This window comes from Miniopterus natalensis, chromosome 1 (genome assembly GCF_054644295.1).
Source record: "Miniopterus natalensis isolate mMinNat1 chromosome 1, mMinNat1.hap1, whole genome shotgun sequence".
Taxonomy (NCBI): Eukaryota; Metazoa; Chordata; class Mammalia; order Chiroptera; family Miniopteridae; genus Miniopterus; species Miniopterus natalensis.
The window spans coordinates 153,798,244-153,819,075 of NC_142081.1; the positions used below are offsets into that span (position 1 = coordinate 153,798,244).

General features: G+C 36.0%; 1 protein-coding gene across 7 annotated transcripts in view; it reads right to left on the reverse strand.

Moving 5' to 3' along the window:
- PTPN13 (protein tyrosine phosphatase non-receptor type 13) overlaps positions 1–20,832 on the reverse strand; it is a 173,214-nt gene that overhangs the window by 51,858 nt on the left and 100,524 nt on the right. For all 7 annotated transcript variants that reach the window (XM_087826687.1, XM_087826682.1, XM_087826672.1 and 4 more), the window contains 10 exons: positions 18,533–18,607; positions 18,228–18,402; positions 16,536–16,689; positions 16,134–16,272; positions 15,267–15,419; positions 14,559–14,741; positions 7,747–7,909; positions 2,970–3,387; positions 2,728–2,825; positions 1,096–1,152 (listed from right to left, as the gene is read on the reverse strand). In XM_087826687.1, the coding sequence (XP_087682813.1) occupies positions 1,096–1,152; positions 2,728–2,825; positions 2,970–3,387; positions 7,747–7,909; positions 14,559–14,741; positions 15,267–15,419; positions 16,134–16,272; positions 16,536–16,689; positions 18,228–18,402; positions 18,533–18,607 (1,615 nt within the window). The remainder of the gene's footprint in view (positions 1–1,095; positions 1,153–2,727; positions 2,826–2,969; positions 3,388–7,746; positions 7,910–14,558; positions 14,742–15,266; positions 15,420–16,133; positions 16,273–16,535; positions 16,690–18,227; positions 18,403–18,532; positions 18,608–20,832) is intronic.

Sequence of the window (20,832 nt, forward strand, 5' to 3'; positions counted from 1 at the left end):
AAACATCTGATTACTGCCTGGCTGGCGTGGCTCAATGGTTAAGCATCGACTTATGAACCAGGAGGTGACAGTTTGATTCCTGGTCAGGGCACAAGCCTGGGTTGCAGGCTCGAACCCTAGGAGGGGGGAATGCAGGAGGCAGTTGATCAATAACTCTCTCGCATCATTGATGTTTCTCTCTCTCCCTTCCTCTCTCTGAAATCAATGAAAACTTATTTAAAAACAAACAAACAACAAAAAACATCTGATTACTATATTTGCTTCTTTCTCATCAGATTTCTGATTTCAACTTCAAGAGTTTGAGGGTAAGACTGAAGCATTTTTGGAGGAAAGTAGTGTATGCACAGTAAAACATTCTTTCTACCCATGAAAGGTGCTAGAAAGATCAAATAAGATAATGCCCATGAAAGTATTTTGTAACCTAAGTCTAAAAATTCTGAATCCACTGAGTTTGAAGCACTGCACAAAGTTTCTTCCCATAAACTTTGTTTTCTTCTTAGACTTATAAACTATAAATCTCAACACTTTAAGTCTTCAAATTCTTCCCATAATACTTAGGATAAGACTCAAAGCTAGCCTCTATCTAGGTCTTGAGCTTCAAACTTGTCCTCACATGCCTCCATGCTGAGATTCATGTAGTTCCTTGAATCTGTTACCTTTTCACATGTCTCCACGTCTCTGACTATACTATGCCCTATGTCTGGAATGCTTATTCACATCAATCTACTTGAACAAATCCTTTTATTTCAAGATTCAGCTCAAGCATCTCTTTAAAATAACCACCTCAGTTAAAACTCTTTTAAATCAAAATTCTCTCTCACCTGAATTATCTTAGCTCCCCAATTAGTGTCCATATCTTTAATTTGTAATTTGTCTAGTTCATCAACATTAGCCTAAATTACAGGTCCCATCACATCACTATGATGCTACATTACTATGATGCTACAAATACAATTCTCCTTTGACTCCAATATAAGGCCTAAAATTCTTGGCATGGATTTGGAGACACTTAGTTATTAGGTCAAAGACCAGCTCAAAAGGTACAAGAGAAAAAGATACGATGGAAATGAGGGGAAAAACATTGTATAAACCTACCATTTTCTTTTAAGGGTACTTGGGATGAAGAATTTCCAGAACTATGCAAAGTCATTCCTGTGGTATAAATTAAATTATTAGACAGTTTATAAAATGATCAGATACTAGATATAAAAGTAATTTCTTCTGATAAATTCATAAAAAGCAATAAAACATTAAGGTAGCAACATTTTCTTTTATTTATACTCAGAAAAATAAGTCCACAATGGGCTTATTTACTATTTTTAATGTTCAAATTAAGCATATCAACTTGTTTTGTAGAATAAATTTAAACACAAATGCACTGTTTCTGACAATGACATTTTGATATGCCAAATATGAAATGATGAAACTGAAATGAGTTTTAAAAACATATGTTCAAATGTTAAAAGAAAATCCAATATTCAATAAGAATGAATAATCTTAATAAAAAGATGCAGAAAATAAATTTTCTTTCATGGATGGGTTTTATTTTATCTGTGTTTGTCTATGGAATATTTACTACTCTACCAGAACCTGGTATGTGATGGATTTTTATGTAGACCAAAGCCTTCCTAATGAAAATAGCTTAGACTCTATAAGAGATCCTATTATAGTGAATGTACTTTGAAAAGTGTTTTCTAAAAGATTGAATCAGTGTCTTCTTAATCTATTTTTAACACATAAAATGACCTGTAGGATGAAATCTTGCCTTTTATCTGTTTCAAGTTCTTTTTAACCAATTCACCAAATATTAATGATTGTATAATCTCTGAAAGTTGTGGAAGCCTATATAAATAATGTTGCTTTCCACAAGTATTTATCAACTATAGTGTAGAGTTCGTTTTTGACTTCGCCTCCTTCACATATCCCCAGTCCAATTACAGGATGAGAAAATACTTTCTAACTGTGTAACTGGAGTTAAATGATCAAACTTTGGTCAAAGGGAGAGATAATTAGTATTATTTGGTGAACAACAGCAGGAGAGGGTTATTCTTGTTTGCCTTTGGTCTCCCCAGCTGTTTCCTATTTTGAGAAATCTTTCAGACCTCTGTGCTTAAATATCTATGCTTCTGAAAGATCGATTCTGTGCATGTCCCTTTTAAGGTGCATGAAGCAACAGGAAACCCGAACTATTTACCTTATAAGGTAGTGCGTGTTTATAAACACACAACTTCTATACTTATATTAATAGGCCCCAGCTAGCGGGAGAATTTGAAAAACTTTAATCAACTAGGAATTTCTACCTATCAACCACAGCACATTCATAAAATTATCTGTTTTTAGAGACAATTCCATTCATGCTAAGCTGTAAGTACCCTAAATAAACCTTTCTTGAAAAAATACAGCATTAGTGGAGTCTACTCTCACAGGCTTATGAGGAAAACCCAAAAGAAAGATATCCAAAGCCATGGGTTATCTTGGTAAGACCATCATGGCTTTTAATTGCCACAAAGAGAAACTTAATAATCTGTGCAGGAAGCAATCACTTGTTAAATCATTTTTTGATTTGACTTGGTGCATTTTAAGTAACCTAAAATTTTATATTCACAAACAGTTTTGGCAATTAGGACATAGGACAAAAAATAATTTCTTGGTAAATTACATTATCTCTTTCACTTCACTATGAGCACCAGGTACAGGGGAAAAAAAGGTAAGCTTGTTTATGCTGACCTATAACATATGCTTGACCAGGGTCTTCAAAAGATGATGAGTCTGATTCATGTTTCCTTCTTTCAGGACTTCTATTTAAACTTGCAACAGACTTTGAACTAAAGAGGGAAAAGGAAGGTAGGAGGGGGAAGTGTCAATGTAAAAAAAAAAAAGTGAAAATAATAAAACGTCAAAACAAAAGCAAATGTATGAAATGTAGAATTTACAAATATGTAGTTTGGGTTAGTTAATTATGTTCTTACTTATTAAGTTTTGTGACTCCTGTCAGAGATTCTGTATCAGATCTTGCCATCTGGTGAAATGGTTTTCCTACCAACTCCGCAATCGTTTGCGATGGGGATTCCATGTTAACAATGACACTTTTCCGGTGAGGATAGAGAGAAGCCTGACTGAGATCGTGGTACGATTTACTCATCTCTCTAGGCTTTTCCTCGCATGGAGCTTTGCCACTCCTCTCCTTTGCACTTTTTTGCAATGGCTGGTAAAGCGACAGCTCCGAGCAGGACAGCCTCTTCAGAATCTCAGCTTGAACTGACAGAGGTCGAACGGCAAGTTTGTTCAGGGTGCTGCTGGCCAGACTGCCAGTGCTGACTGCTCGTCCCATAGTAAATCCTCTAACGGATTCCGCTTGGAGATTCAGGCTCCTAAACGAAGCTCTCTCTACAAGGAAATAGGATGGCTTTACACGATGGAAACACCGCAGTACCTTTATGAGAAGAGTTATTTTAATAAACAAAATACAGCATGCAGTTTTTAATCGTCTTGATTGCCAGTGTAAGTAGAAAGCTTTCAAAGTGTGGCAATCCAGGATTTTAAAAAGGAGGTTGGAAGATCTTGGTTTTCATACCGTCTCTCCATCCTTGTAGCTTTCTCACATCCAGGACCTGGTCAGCATTTCCTACAGCATCTAATGATTCCCTTGGATCCAATAATGTTTGGGCTTCATGCTTGCTGACCCCAAATTCCCAATTACGGGTTTCAGTTAGAAATGAGAATGACATTTAACAGTGAAATTTTCAACCCTAGTAGTGTGTCTGCTAAAATACTAGCAAACCAAGGATGGGGAGAGAGAGAGGTGAAACCGGGATAGGCCAACGTGGTGAGATCATGCCTAAAAAAGAAGCTGTGCAGAGAAGTTTTGCCTAGAGAAAAAGTTCTTGATTATTACATTTTTAAAAGCTTAAGGCAGATTGTGGTGATGGTTGTACAACCCTAAATATACTAAAAACCATTGATTTGTCCACTTTAAGTACGTAAATTGTGTGTGAATTACATCTCAATAAAATTGTTACCCCCCCAAAAAAGGATTTTATGGTAACTTGTTCTTTTGTTGTTTCATTACTATGTCATTCCCACCATATAACCTTGCTGACTTTTCATGATTTAAATGAGGCACAGGAGTCATGGGAGAATCAAATATTACTTGTCTTCTCTCTCTTGGTTTCTGTTAATTAACGTGATCAAGGATCTGGGGCTCTCTTCATGCTTAAATTCCTTTCCCTCCTAAATACATATCCAAAATCTTCTTTTAGAGGCTAAATTGAGAGAGACCTTATAACAAGGGCTTGGCTATTCTATTTTGGAGAACCAATGTCATGGAAGTATCTGAATATATGAGGCTATTAACAAAAGCACTGCATCACAGAATTTTTGTATCAAAGTCCTTCCATGTAAATAGGACAAGGAGCACAGAATTTTTAATGATTCAGTTGTTCATGCATTAGTAATCCACATCACAAGACACCCCATTTTCCAACCCCATGTAAAGTACCAACCCTCTGCAGCACTCTAAAGAATATAGCTTGACTACTAGTAAAACAGCTGTGAAACTTCCTTTTAAAAAGAAAATGTCAACTGTTGCTGACTTAGATCTCTAGATTGTTTCATTATCTTCTAATTCCTAGGAAGATTAATAATGAATATTTCATCGCAGGTGTAAACAGACAGGAAAACATTGAAGGTTTGTAATAGTCATGCATCAGGATGAAGTTTAAATAAACACATCTCACTGTCATCAGAAAAATGTAATGTTCTTTCTCTGAAGTAGAAGTGGATACCAAGTTAAAACACGATGATAATAATAATAATAATAAAAGACTTTGGTTTAAAAATTCCCAGAATGTTCTTCAGCCTAAAATACAGAGTTTTTATTAGAGAAGATAGCATTTCTATTTTCTTTAATAAAAGACACAAAACTGAGTCTTACACAGATTCAATTACCAGGAAATACCTTTACATTCAATAGATTCTTCACCCTTAAGGCAAATGTAGACGAAACTTTGGCAGGAATAGGGACAGCCAGTTCAGTTCAGTTTTGTAAACATTAAGGATTATGCTACTCAAATCCACTCATATACTACTCCTGGGTAGGACTTAAAATAGTGCATATATTTATGGGATGGAATCATAAACTATCCAGTTAGCTGGTCTATTCTACTGCTTTTCACCTGGAAAAAAATCTCTAACATAGCCAGGATGGGATACAACATTAGAATGAGCTTACATCCTAATACTAATGTTTCAAATTTGAACTCAAAGGTCTGCTAGTTCCCACTCAGTCTGCACTCCACACTTCCGAATCTTGGTGCTACTATTTAGTCCCTTCTGCTGCTCTGTAATTCCTTATACATCAACTTAACTGTATGCTTTTTGAGGAGAGGGACTTCAGCCATTTTTGTTATCCCACAGTACCTAGCATGGCGTGTTACAAGTAGTAAGTGCTCAATAAATTATTATTAATCTTAATTTAATTCCATGCAAATTAGTTCTTTGGAAACTCATCAAAATAGAAAGATTATTGGATTAGGGCTTAAGAGATCAGGGTTCCAGCCTTGTTTGACCTCTAACTCTAAGGTTAGGTGAGAAAGCTAGCTTCTCTGAACCTGTTTCCTTATTAGTAAAATTTCAGAATTATTGGCCTCGAAGGTTCTTTCTCACCAATATTCTATAACTTTAAAGAAGTATCATGCATTTGTTAGCCCTTCAACATCCTATAGATAACATCAGTTATCTTCACTTGTCTAGTACAGATAGTTAAGTGGGCAGGCAGTTATTTCTAAGCCAATTCTAACCTGGAAACAATTCCTTTGATGGTTTAACAAAATCTAGGGGGAAATGTAGATAATACCATTTTAAAACGCTTTCACATATGAGTTCAAGGATTCACAGCTGTTGTGTTCCCGGGGGCAAACCTGTGAGATACAGAAGGCAATCCCACTTCATGGATGAAGCAATTGAGACTCCAAAAAGTCATATTCTACTACTACTATTAGTAATAGTGGTGCATGATAATAATAAATATTTATTCAATAGTTACACTATGCCAGGCACTTTTAAAGTGCTTTATAGTATGTTCATCTTCAGAACAACCTTATGATGTAGGTATTACCATTATGATAATCATTTTATAGATGGGGAACTAAAGCAGAGTTTAAGTAGCCTGCCGAGACTGAGTATTTATAGTAATAGAGTGAGGTTTGAACTCTGACATCTGGCTCCATAGTTTGTGATCTTAAATATATTGTTAAGATCTACACTATATTGTTCTTCAGTATAAGAAATGTTGAGGGTGGAAGGCTAGCTTTCATAGCTGGTCTCCTGACTCTTTTCTACTATAGCACACTAGACCACATCTATAATGATGTAACCTTCAGTTGTCTAATTCTGGTTTGTACTTAACAGAATATGAGTCCAAGTGGAAATACTGACAGCCCTAATAAGTCTGATATTTCACTATACTTTGAAAATATATAAGAGCAGACAAGTTTTTTAGCAGAGCAAAGCAGGGAAAGAAAAGGAATAAGATTATAGCAGCAGTTATCATATTTTAGCATGCATAAACATCATTACTGAGGAAAGCCTGTTAAAATACAGATTCCAGGAACCCAAAGCCTGAAGATTGGGATTCACCATGTTTCAGGTAGGTTTCTGAAATCTTCATTTTTAATAAGCATACAGCCCCTACCGTCTTGATTTTGAAAGGCTGAGAAACAGCTATTCATAGGTTGCCATCACCCCATTCTGATCCCACGGGGAATATATTTTCTGTAAGATTTCAGGATGTGAGAAAGTTTGGATAAAGAATTCATAGAGCTCTGTTGTACAAGGTCATGAGTGCTATTCCATTAAATTTTTTAAACAAAGTCTTCAGAGAATTTAACTTAAAGTCTCTAAAAATATACTATGCAGAACTAGATTTTGTATAAATTTAATTTCTACATGTGGTCTTGAAAGTAACCTTTAAGTATTTCGGTTCTAACAGATATTTTTTCAGAGCTGAATTAGTTTGTCCTGCTGGTTGCTTTTCAAAAGAAACTGAAACCACCCTCCTGACCATTTATTTGGGGTACTGTGATGATTCATCTCAGTCTCAGAACACAGACACACCTTAGTAAAAATAACAGTTGGGAAACGTGCCACCCTCAAACTGTTATGGTTTGTAACTTCACTGTGCTGGGTGCATATGCCCCCTGCCTTGTTTCCCATGCTCGTTCCCTCATCTGGAAAGCCTCTCCATTTAGGTTCAAACGACTTAACTATTTTTGTCCTTCAGAATTCCAATTTAAGTGCCACCACTCAAGAACCCTAGTCTCCAATCTCCCCTTCTTCATGTAGCGATCATAGTCTGTGCGATATAATCTGTATTTCAAACCAAGACCCTCTATTGTGTACTATTTATTGTTTTATGTATATTAATTTTATCTTATCAAATAGTGCTTAAGTTTACTATTTATAGAGAATATAATCCAAACTTTTATAATATTTACATCAGCAACCCCAGTGATAAGCAAAAAATAGACATTTCAACAGGTATTCCCTGACTGATCTAGGGTGCTGCTTTCAAAATGAATGTTAAGTTGAAATCTCAGCTTCATTTTGACACCTTTCTAAACTTAACTTAGTCATTTAACATCTATCTATATTGTAATTTTTATCCTAAACATGGAAGTTCTTTTAAAATTTGTGGAAAAAACCACGTGTATACCCTGGAGTCCTCTGTCATAGTTTGCATCTCCTTACCAATATCCTGGGCGTCTTGGTTGCTCTGTCTTGCTCTCATCTGCAGCTGGAACTTATGCTGGGAAGAGCAGAGGTGCAGTAGGTACTGGCATACCTTACTGTTGTCTGTCTGGAAGGCATGTTTTATTCCATCTGATGTATTCTGCAATGTGATTTTCTTCTTCTACAATATTAATGAGGGGTATTAATAATTAGGATATTTTTCTATCTCTTTATTACATGACTCAATTCTGTAAACAGTAATTAATATATAAATGTCATTTTTATTTCACATTACTAGGCATGAGTATTCTTTGACTTACATTTAATACAAGTATTGAAAAATAAAAACCTGTATTATTGCAAATTCAGAAAATAAGTGAAATTAATATTATTTGCCACTTTCAGAAATAATAGCCTAAATCAGACTATCCACTAGCCACCAGCAAGGAAAACATAGTTTCCTTTAATGAGATTGATATTTTTAGTTTACTGCAATGTTTATAAACACCAAAACTATTTGAAAAAGAAAGTACAAGAAATATATGTTCTACTCTCTTGGATACAGAAAATGAAATTCAACAAAAGTTGATCTGTTAATATATAATAATAAGAGCTGTGATTCAGTCAAGGAGAATCTTGGTGGTATGAAGCCTGGGATGAAAGCTACAGGAAGTTAAAAGAAAATTTTGGAGTTGAGAGACACTGGATAGCGATACTACTGGGCTGAAAAATGAACACATCAATATTTAGAGACAGTGATTCTTCTCAAATTCAGGGACAGAAGGAGAACCATAAATTATTCTTATCACTCTAAAGTTTCTTGAAAAACGAATCTCTCTTGTGTAAGCGGGCATCCTAAAATGTTTCGACCTCTGTGGCGAGGCTTGAAGGTGATCAGTGTGCTTTAAAAGACTAGCATTCAATATGCTGGATCTAAAACTAATGTCTCTAGAGAACTGCTTAAGTCCAATTAGATTTTACACTACCTCTTGGCTTCTTCTATAGTGCAAATTATTCTCTCTAGTACTTCATGTCCCTTGTCTTTACTTCAAATGCAGAAATAAGCATAGAAAAGTCAAATTTGGTAGGCTCATAAAAGATATAATAACAGAGTACTACTCAACTTTCACTCATGCAGGTGACATTTTCATAATTTCTGGTCTTGTTTATAAATTTTTATATTGATTTTGCTTACTTACATAAATTCACTTAAAGAAACTTTATATCACAACTGAAAAGAGAAAATCAGTACAACTTGCCATAAATAGAATCCAGCTATAAAAATATGTAATTAATTCAATAAAAACAAAATAAGATGCTATTGCCAATGAAATCTCTGGGACTCTGTTCTCTTTGTTAAAAAGAAAACCAGCATTCCAAGATGGCTGCAGAGCAGGTGGAAGCTACACTCATCTGCTCCCAGCCCCAAACAAGAATTTACAGCTAAATTATAGAGCAATCAACCTGAATAACCAACTGCAAGCTAGCTGAACTGAAACATTATAACCAAGGATTTACAGAAGAAGCCACAAAGAGACTGGTAAGAAGGGTAGAAATGTAGAAAGGGTTAACGCCCACACCCAGGTGCACCACCTGAGAAGCCAGAGGGATCTCAGCTGCTAAACTCCCTCCCCCTCAGAGTGTGGGGTCTTAACCCCATGCAGGAATCCCCAACCCAGATCAACAGAGATGGGAGGAGGAGCCCTGGTGGTGATAGCATCTGGTGGTGAAAATCAGCGGGGATTCAATCCAAGTGGGAAAGAAGGGAGTCTGCTATAAACCCAGATGCTACCTTGGGAAGGGGAAGAAGTGCCTGAACCCCTCCTAAGGCTTGTAGGCACCCCCCACAAAGGGAGACTGTTTGGATCTGCTCTTCCAAGTCCCAGATACCTTGCCCTGTTGAGCTCAGTTTCACGGAGCTGCTCAGAGCCAGGACATTCGGAGTGTGAGTGCCTCGGAGGCTATTGTCTGGGAACAGGACAAAGTGCTTGGTCCTCTTCTCTGGGCTAGACCTTCATCACCCAAAACGAGGACTCTTTTGACCTGTCTCTCTGAGCCTGGTGACTCTGTCAGGCTGAGCTGGCTCCTGCAGAGGGGACAGTTTGCTGCACCCAACCTGAACCTGCAGTGAGCCCCTGCTGGGGAAACTACAGTTGGAGACTCTGGTAGGGAATGAGTGGTTTGACTCTGGAGTAGGGCCACTTTCCCATCACTGAGTGCCTAAGTGACACCCAAGTAGAGGACCCACTAGTCTTGTCCTCCTAACCACAGTTGCCCTGCACTACCAAGCTTGCAACCTGTGGAACGGTCTATTGGTTATGGTCAGCCTGGGCCCACTCTTTAGTCTTTCTTCAGAAGGCTTTGGAGGAAGACCAGGCAACTTCAGTGGCAGGCAGAATAGCTGAAAGGTAAAGGTGGACCTCAGGGAACCTTGATCCTCTTATAGATTTGCCCCCAACTCTAAGTTGCAGGAAGCCAACTCTTATACACAGATTGCCCTCCCCCTTTATAGGCCTAGGAGTGGTCCGAGAACCAACACAGCTAGTGGTGGGCTTCAGACCACACCAGAGCTCAGCCCAACTAGACACACAAGAAGCATACCCAAAGGGAGATTCCAGCAGGCACCAGACCCTGCTGGGAACAACTCTGCCTCCAGGGGCAGCCCCTGTACAGCAACTCCATACATGGTGATGAAGGGTTATTCATATATAATCAATCAGCCTGAAGGGTTAACTTCAGCCACAAAACGGCCAATAGCATTAAAGACTCAACTACAACAGGAGAGTGCACATAATCCACAAGAAACATTCCTGGAGCTCAGGGTTCAGGAGATCTAGAAGACTGTGCCACTGAGCCCAACAAGGCGCCTTCATTATAAAGCCATCATAACAAGTTTGGGAGTCATAGCAGACCTACCTAATACACAGAGACAAAATGAGGAGACAAAGAAATGTGCCCCAAAAGAAAGAATAGAAATCCCCTGAAAGAAAATCAAATGAAATGGAAGCAACCAAAATAACAGATATAGAGTTTAAAACAATGGTTTTAAGAATGCTCAGGGACCTTAGGGGAAGAATGGGTGATCTCAGTGAGAACTTAAACAAAGAAATTGTGAGAATTAAAAAGGACACAGAAACCATAAAAAAGAACCAGTCAGAAATGAAGACTACAATACATGAAATGAAGAATACACTAGAAGGAATCAACAGCAGGTTAGATGAAGCAGATGATCGAATCAGTGATTTAGAGGATAACAGTAAGTACCCAAGCAGAACATCAAAAAGAAAAAAAAATTTTTTTTTAATGAGGAAAGCCTAAGAGACCTCTGGGACAATGTCAAGCATAACAACATCTGCATCATAGGGGTGCCAGAAGAACAAAGTGAGCAAGAGACAGAGAACCTGTTTGAAGAGACAATGGCTGAAAACTTCCTTAACCTGGTGAAGAAAAAAGTCACACAAGTACAGGAAGCGCAGAGAGTCCCAATCAAGATGAACCCAAAGAGGCCCACACCAAGACATACCATAATTAAAATGCCAAAAATTAAAGACAAAGAGTGAATCTTAAAAGCAGCAAGAGAAAAGCATTTAGTACTTACAAAGGAGATCCCATAGGGCTATCAGCTGATTTCTCAACAGAAACACTTCAGGCCAGAAGAGACTAGCATGAAACATTAAAAGTGATGAAAAGCAAGGACCTACAAGCAAAACTACTCTATGCAGCAAGGCTATCATTTAAGACTAAAGGCAAAATAAGGAGTTTCCCAGATCAAAAAAAAAAAAAAAAAGCTAAAGGAGTTCATTACCATCAAACCAGTATTGCAAGAAATGTTAAAGGGCATATTTTAAGGACAAGAAAAAAAGAAATATAGAGAGAGGGGAACATAGGTATAAAGAATAAAATGGCAATAAATAAGTACCTATCAATAATAACCTTATATATAAATGGAATAAATGCTCCAATCAAAAGACATAGGGTAGCTGAATGGATAAGAAAACATGACCCAGGCCCTGGCTGGTGGCTCAGTTGGTTAGAGCATCGTCTCATACACCAAAAGGTTAAGGGTTCGATTCCCAGTCAGGGCACATACCTAGGCTGTGGTTTCATCCTTGGTCAGGGCACATATGGAGGCAACCAACAGATTTTTCTCTCTTTCCCTCCCTTTTTCTCTCTCTAAAATCAATAAAAACATCCTCAGGTGAAGATTAAAAAAAAAAAAAAAGAAAAATGACCCATATACATGCTGTCTACAAGAGATCCACCTCAGAACAAAAGACACATTCTAAAAACGAAGAGATGGAAAAAAATATTACATGCAAATGGAAACAAACAAAAAACTGAGGTAGTAATACTTATATCTGACAAAATAGACTTCAAAACAAAGGCCATAACAAGAGACAAAGAAGATCACTACATAATACTAAAGGAATTGATCCAATAAGAGGTTATAACCCTTGTAAACATAGGAGCAATTAAATATATAAAGAAAATCTTGGTGGACATTAAGGGAGAGATTGACAGCAATACAGTCATAGTAGGATTCTTAACACCCCACTATCATCAATGGACAGATCTTCCAGACAAAAATCAACAAGGCAATGGAGACCTTAAATAACACACTGGATCAGACGGATTTAATTGATATTTACGGAATATTTCATCCCAGAGCAGCAGAATATACATTCTTTTCAAGTGCACACGTAACATTCTAAAGACACACCACATGTTAGGACACAAAATAAATCTTAACAAATTCAAGATGACTGAAATCACATCAAGCATGTTCTCTGACTACAATATGAAACTAAGAATCAAAAAAACCAAACTGAAAAACATTAAAATACATGGAGGTTAAACAGCATGTTATTAAACAATGAGTGGGTTAACAAGGAGATCAAGGAAAAAATAAAAAATGACCTGAAACAAATTAAAATGAACACACAACACCCCCAAATCTATGAGACACAGCGAAAGCAGTCCTACGAGGGAAGTTCATAGCACTACAGGCCCAACTCAAGAAGCAAGATAAGTCTCAAATAAACAATCTAAACCTATAGAACAACTAGAACAGAAGAACTAGAAAAAGAACAACAAACAAAGTCCAGAGTAAGGCCTTTGTTTCCTTCCTGTAGAAGGAAGGAAATCATAAAAATCAGAGCATAAGTAAATGACATAGAGACTAAAAAAAAAAAAATTCAAAAGATCAATGAAACCAAGAACTGGCTTTTGAAAAGATAAATTAGACTGGTGAATCTTTAACCAAACTCATCAAGAAAAAAAGAGAGAGGACTCAAATAAATAAAGACAGACATGAAAGAGGAGAAGTAATAACCGACACCACAGAAATACAAACGACTGTAAGAAAATACTATGAACAACTCTATGCCAACAAACTGGACAACCTGGGCAAAATGGACAAATTCCTAGAAACATACAACCTTCCAAAAGTAAATCAGAAAGAATTAGGAAATCTGAATAGACTGATTACGACGAATGAAATAGAAGCAGTAATAAAAAAAAAACCACCTCTCAGCAAACAAAAGTCTTGTACCGATTGGCTTCACAGGTGTATTTTACCAAACATTCAAAGAGCTAACACATCCTCCTCAAACTATTCCAAAAAACTCAGTAGGAGGGAAGACTTTCAAGCTCTTTTTACAAGGCCAGCATTATCCTAATTACAAAACCAAAGAAAGAAAACTATAGGCCAATATCCCTGATGAATATAGATGCTAAAACCTGGAACAAAATATTAGCAAACGGATCCAGCTATACATTAAAAAGATCACACACCAACACCATGATCAAGTGGGTTTTATTTAGGGGATGCAAGGTTGGTGCAATATTCACTAATCAATTTAATTAGTAAATTAAATCCAGGTAAATTTCTGGTCTTGACAATCTTAAGAAGATGAGGATGGTCCTGGCTTTCCTGAGAGAACATATTATCTGGTAATCTTAGTGGTACCACTGGGTTTCAGAGGAAACCATTCAACTAACCATTAGGTCTAGAACTGATTTCAAAAATCTCTAGGTTGAAGGTTATCCAGAATCAGTTTGGGCCTTGATATTGATATTTTTGTAAACATTGTTTGAGTGAGACCATATTTCAGCTCAGACATAAACTAAAGATGCCAGTAGTTCCTGAATAGCATTAGGATATCAAATACCTGAATATATTTTTGATTCACCTCTGGGGTTTGCCAATTGAATTTCAATGTTCAGATACTCCAACTATGTTCAGAATCAAAATATGCCTTTATAGCTCATTATCTTGCATAAACATGATTTTCTAAAATTCACTTTTCTAGCTTTGTATCTATAAGGAGTATACACTAAAACTTAAAACTGCATGAAGTTCTGGAGTTAGTTCATAAAACCAAGTAAATCTCTAAACCACTGAGATTCAAATACAGTTGCTGTGAAGGAACTATTATTGAGCAAGACAAAGTTCACTGTGGTGAAGATAGTTATCTATCTTAAATACATTAAAGGGGTTTCTCCATGTGAGAAGTTAGTACCTTAGAATAAGGTCTGAATTAACAGAGAAGTCAACTAGGTTGTAATTTAACTAAAGTTAATTGAGCATATAACCAGCTAGGAATGTATACTATTTTTAAAAAACTCACTTCCTGACAAAACTGAAAACAAATAAACCTCAGTAATAGTTCCTACAGCTAAGGAAGAAGAGTGAAAAAGTATTAAGACATATTAGCCCTACTGAATGGTAGGACTGAAAGTTTACTTAAGTAAAGTCAATTAATATGTTACATTTGAAAATGACAACACCTATTTTAAAATATAATCAAATGGGGTTAAACTGGACCTACCGAAAAAGAAATCTTTTTGGTTTCCCTCCATGGAAAACGAAGAACCAACGTGCGAATTCCATTGTGAACCTCAAACACAAGGACACCTTTAGAACAGACTCCTAGTAATATTCCAGTTTGTGACTTTTTCTCAGGGTGCACCCGGTGAAAATGAACTCCATATTCAGTCAGTCTTTGGCAGACCTGTTGGAACAATACCATACACCTTGCTAAAAGGTGACAAAAAGATACAGAACTTGTACCAATGTAGTTAAATATAGAAAGGATAGTCTTTTCAACAAATGTTGCTGGATTTCACATGCCAAGAAAATGAATCTTGACCCTTATTACATCCAATATATGAAAATTAACCCAAAATAAACCACAGACCTACATATAGGAGCTAAAACTATAAAACTTAGAAAATCTTTATCACTGTGGGTTAGACAAAGATTTCTTAGATGGAACATAAAAAGCATGAAGCAGAGAATCCATAGCCAGACAGACAATGGTTCACATCACAGTTCTGCCCCACATAACTGCCACTGACTTTGGGAACATTACATTTCCTCTTTGAGCCTCAGTTCCCTCTTTTACAAAATGAGAATTAAAATAACATGGATTTAGTCTGGAATAAACAAAATGAGATAATGCATAGTATCATTTCTTGGCATCTTGCTTACTTTGAAAAAGATACAAAGCTTATCATTTGTAGTTTTGCATGCTTACCTTTAAAAATTCTAACTCTGTCTCTTTTTCAGAAGCTCCTGCGTAGGTATTATGCAATTTGGGCAACTCTTCTTTAATATAGGATAAATCAAGTTTCTCCATCACTCTGGGAGGCAAATAGTGCTCCAGTCTAAAATAAGACATGCCATGAACCTAGAAAGGAGAATGTTTTTGTAAGCAATTCTGTTTGGCCTCTTCCTCCTATCTTAAAAGGTCTTGCCTCACCCAAGACATAAGATGCCTCTATTTGTACTTCTCTTTGAGAAGTGAGTTTTAGAGGAAATGCATCAGTCTCTCTCTTTTATTCAGTGAGGTAGTGTGACTGAACTGACTGGCAAACTTGGGGAGAGACTGACAATGCGGGGCCAAATGTCACGGTAGTTAAGGGTTAATGCTGTGGAGGATGCTGCTTGAGTGGCATAGTCTCCTGCCCTTGCTTCCTCTTAGCTCCACTTAAATTCCAGAACATATGTCCTTGAACATCTATTCTCCACACAGTGAACTCTGCTAAATTCTCAGATCACTGCATGAATCCATGTGGAAAGTAGAAGACCCCTTTGATTCAGATTTGACTGGTAAGCCCGTGTCCAGTATCTATCAGTTAGAAACTGGGAAAAGGAAGGGTAAGTGCTAGATAGTCCAAAACTCTGAAATAGGATAATTAAAAAAAGAAAGAAAGAAATCCCACATTGTGTGATTGTATACAAGCAATGTATATAGGGAACTTGATCATTGTGAAGTAAGTACCAAACTAGCCTCAAAAAATCTCTAGATCTAAACAGCAAACATCCCAACCAGGTTGTCTTTAACTATGCTGAGGCTAAGAACAACAATGCCAAAGTGACTCTGGGGGAAAATCAATCCCACCTCTGCTTGATAATCTCCATACTCAGCCTGGAGAGCCAAGGACGCCAACAACAAAGAGGTCTCATCATCACAGTGCATCCTCTCCTCCAAAATATCTTTTCGCAGCTGAAGATAATACTGATGACAAGTCAGAGTATGTCTGGAAAATAAATACAAGACATCTAGGCTTCATCTTCAGTCTTGAGGTAATTTTTATTATTGAGAGATAAATTTAGTTTCCAAGATAGTTAATTATGAAGCTTTTAAACCACAATAATTTAATAAACTATGCTGAAGGAATTATTTCTTTTATGATAAAGAAGGTATTATCATTGATCGGATCAAATAATTAAGTATCAGTAAACTAAAGGGTCAAAGGCCCAGGGGTCAAAAAGAGAAAAACAGAAACTCTTGTGTACTCACTGTATTAGACTAACATCATCCATGAAAAATTTAATTCGAAAAAACAAAGTAAAATTAACAGTGGCTTTGTTCTTTTTCTTTGGTTCTTCTTTCCATCCTTCTGGGGCCACTTTGGTTAATTTTAAATCAGTATCAACAAAGAAATATTCATTATCTAAAACAGAATAAGAAAACGTTCAGATAAAATAAAAATACTTTAATGTTTTCTTTCAATTTCTTCTTTTATTTCTGGTCAGACTTGCACAAAATACTTTCACCTGAGAATAAAATAAGATTATGACAGGGAGCTTTGAGGCACTGGATATGGATGGGAGGCAACAGGGCTCAGTCTTTTAAGAATGAGGGAGCTGAAGACAGGCAGACCTGGATTCAACTACTGGCCACATCATTTACTATCTGTGTAACAATGAATAAATTTAACCTCTCTAGACATCAATTTTCTTATCTGTAAAATGACGATAATGCTATTTCCTGTAATTCCTGCCTCATAAGGTTGCTGTAGGGATCAAATGACATAATGGATAATAAAACATTTGGCAAAGTATGGCACATGGTAAGCATTCAATAAATATTAGCTATTATTTATCATTATTGAGCTATTGGCTGAAACCTAGGAAGAATAATAGCTATCATTTTATTTTTATTTTTTAATGTAATCACTTACGTACTATTACTCTCTCTAAATGATATTCAGTAAAATTTGACTTATCGAGAATGTTTATGAAATTAGGTATATTATAAATAGAAATTCTAATTAATTGAGTACCTTTATTTAATTAGTAATACTTGTTAACTGCAAAATTGTAATTAGTAAAGTGATAGGACAACAGCAGGCACTAAATGAATACCTATTGAATGACTCTACAAAATGAATTATTAGTTTTTAAGAAAAGAATTCAATAAACTAAATTGAAGGAAATATTTCTCTTGTGACAAAAAAAGACATTATCCTGATCTGTATGGTTGCAGGATGATCTGATCCTGCAATTATAATTTATGGTACTTTGTTGTTGCCTAAGCTTTCTCAGTTAAATTCTGAGGTAAACAGGAATCTGAAATATTAAAGAGTAAGGTATAAATATAATGATTTAAAGAGATTTATTAAGCCCAACTCCAAAGGGCTTCTTATTGCTATGGAAATTCTAGTTCACCAACAGGAGTGGCTTCCAATGAAGCTGTGCTAAGGCCACTGTAGATGTGAAAGTCACAGAGTTCAGTGGATGTGATGCTGAGAAAATATGTGAAATGATATTTTCAGTCATCGACTGAAAATATTTTAAAAATACACTGTATGTTTTAGGACAGTAAACTAAAAAAGCTGATGTGATGATTCAGAAATAGTGTCCTGCTGTATATTCAAATTCATATTAGCAGGATACTAACTTCTAGAGTACATAGGTAGGCAACTGACATATATAATGGTACTCAAAATATAACAATTAAAAGCTATTTTTATATAGCCAAAGCCAAAAAAAAATATTCCTGGTCAAGTGAAGAAGATGCAAAAAGACACAGCTACTAAAACAATGTACCTAGTTAGAAGAAGGAAGGGAGTTCCTAACTCCTACTTCTGCACGCTGAATGTCCATGTACCTGACTACTACTCAAAACAAGGTTGGGCATAAAAGGTATAGGAAGTCAACCTGTTGCCAAGCTTTCATATTGTAACCTGAATTTAAAGCGACTTGGTACCTTTGAGGGTAGCTAAAGCAAACAAATGATGCTCCACTAAGCCAATATGGGCCACAACCATATCAAACACATCTTTACATATGGTTTTGGTATCACAAGTCAGTTCCAGTCTCTGCCCACTCAGGAGCATCACGTTTACTTTTCTTCGGTTATCCTCATTCTTCCCTTTCTTTGTCTACAAATGAAAGAAAAAAAAAAGAATGGCATCTGTTGAAGTAAACTTTATAAGAATTTCAATTTTTTTTTCTTTAAATCATGACTGAAATTATTTTCTAAGAGTGACACAAATTGATTTTATTACTTACAAGGATAGACCGTGGCAAATCCAAAGATATAAAAGGTTCTATCGTCATTTTCACAAACTCAGGGCCAAAGAAATTCTGCAAATCACATAAGTAAAATTAATAGTTTTTACTATGTATTCTAGCTCTTTCCTTAAAAGGAAAGAATGTAATAATAAAAATAAACCACACATAAAGCGACCTGATTAGAACTAGGTGACCTGAAACAAATGTAGAAACTTGCAATAGAAAAGTGGAGTGGAATTTACCAGGAACAGGAATGGAAGGTGCCTTACACTAAGTGTGAACAGAAGCTTTTCCTCAGCTCTGTTTTCTGCCAGTGATGCCAAATGTAAAGCCTTGTTTTATACTGTTTTACCAGTTTTTCATTTTCGGACTCCAGAATGGCTAGACTCTCAAAAGAACAATAGAAGTCTTAATTGTTAAAGTAACAGGGAGGATTTAATATTGCTAATGTGTGAAGGGATTGAACAGAATCTCAATGTTTTAGAGTAATATTGAATTTGTCCTAAACAAGTCATAATTAAAAAACAAAATATATAAAATATTGTGATTGTAAAAATACATATTTGTGATTTTATGATTACAAAATATACGTATCTGTCTATAATTAAGTTGGAACCCTGTGACACTGTATTCTTTTGTTCGAAATTGTGACATCTAGGGATAGTATAAGTATCACAGTCTCTGACCCCCCCCCCCCCCCCCGCTGCCTCAAGTAAGAAAACAATATCTTAGGAGCTGAGGGGACTCAGGAGTGAGAAAAAGTAGAGTCCACACACTACATTTACTGCTTCTCAATCTACTTTCCCTTGACCTGTATATCCAGAGGTTTCTGCCAAGAGGGAAGAACTGGTCGAAGAGATAACTTAAAACAAGATAGACCCCAGGTGGGAGCAGGTTCAGAATAAATTGAAAGATTATGTCAAAATGGGGAAAGAGAAGAAAAACAGGGTTAATCTTGAGGCCAAAGGCAGCTGGGGTGTAGGTTTAAACAAAAGAAAGTTACTAAAGTTTTATTTTTATGTTCCTTCTTTGCATTTGGCTGTACAGCTCATTTGGTTGCTTGGTGTGGGAATTCTGTCCAATTAACCAAGTGTGGAACATGTGACAAATACCATTTAAGTAAAAGTTTAACATTATGGGCTTGTTAATAATCAATGAACCAACAGGACACATTTTAAACAACAACAGAAGTAGAGCAGAAGAACTGAGAATGGTCTGCCATGAGAAACACAGAATCTAACATAGATCAACTACGCTAACAGAGTATGAACAAGTTAAAAAGTGCCTACACCAAAAATAATATAGAAAAAAAATTAACTAAAAATTTATGTTTTGAGAAAGAACATTAATTCAATTGTGAAACTGTTCCTCCAAATATTAGTATTCTTCTTCAGCCCCTAAAATATGTCCTTCCTGCTCTTTTCAGGAAAAACCAACAAAAAACACATCACTATGTGACCCTTTAATGATCAGTAGTTCAAATTCTCTAGTCATTGATAAAGCAGGTGTCTAATAAAGTGTGTGTTTTTGAAACAGCCAGACACTGGCTGCCTGTAAGAAAGCTCACGTTTTCAATGAGATGACACAGAATAGTGGCATATTGTAAAGGTACAGACTACCATTTATATGAGCCTCTAATGAGCCACAGTTCTGCATTAATTCTGATTTGGAAAAAAGATGTGTGCCTTTTATACTTTATGTGTGCCTTTAATTACTAGAAGCCCATGCTATTTAGTATGATATCCTACCTATTGCCTAACTTTGACAAAGATAATGTTTATAATAATAAATTGACGAAGCCTTATTGAGCATCTTCCTTTCAGCTTAAAACAAATTCAGTATGTTTTATTGGAATTTAATAACTTTAAAACTGGACAGTGTCTTATAAATTACAACCCAATTCCACATTTTAAAAGTTAGCACATTGAGGCACAAAGAGGTTTAAAAGTTTACATAAAGTCATAAAATAGCATATTAGCAACAGAATTCAAGTGTTCTAATTTGTAGTTTCAATGCAGTTTTCACCACCCAATACTCTTTCTTCTGTTTAGAGAACTATGAGAGAAATGTGAATTCTACCAGCTTCAGGGCATATAAATGTTTTTCAGATAATTCATTGAAACAAGCAACAAAAAACAAAACAGAAGAGGGTAATATACTTTCTTAATGCAGAATAAGAAAGAAAAAAATCATTCTAGATTTTATCACTTTTACTAGTATTTATTTTGCAAATACAAATAAATGAGAGGCTGCCTCACCTACTATAATTGGTGACAATAAGAGAAAAGAATAATAAT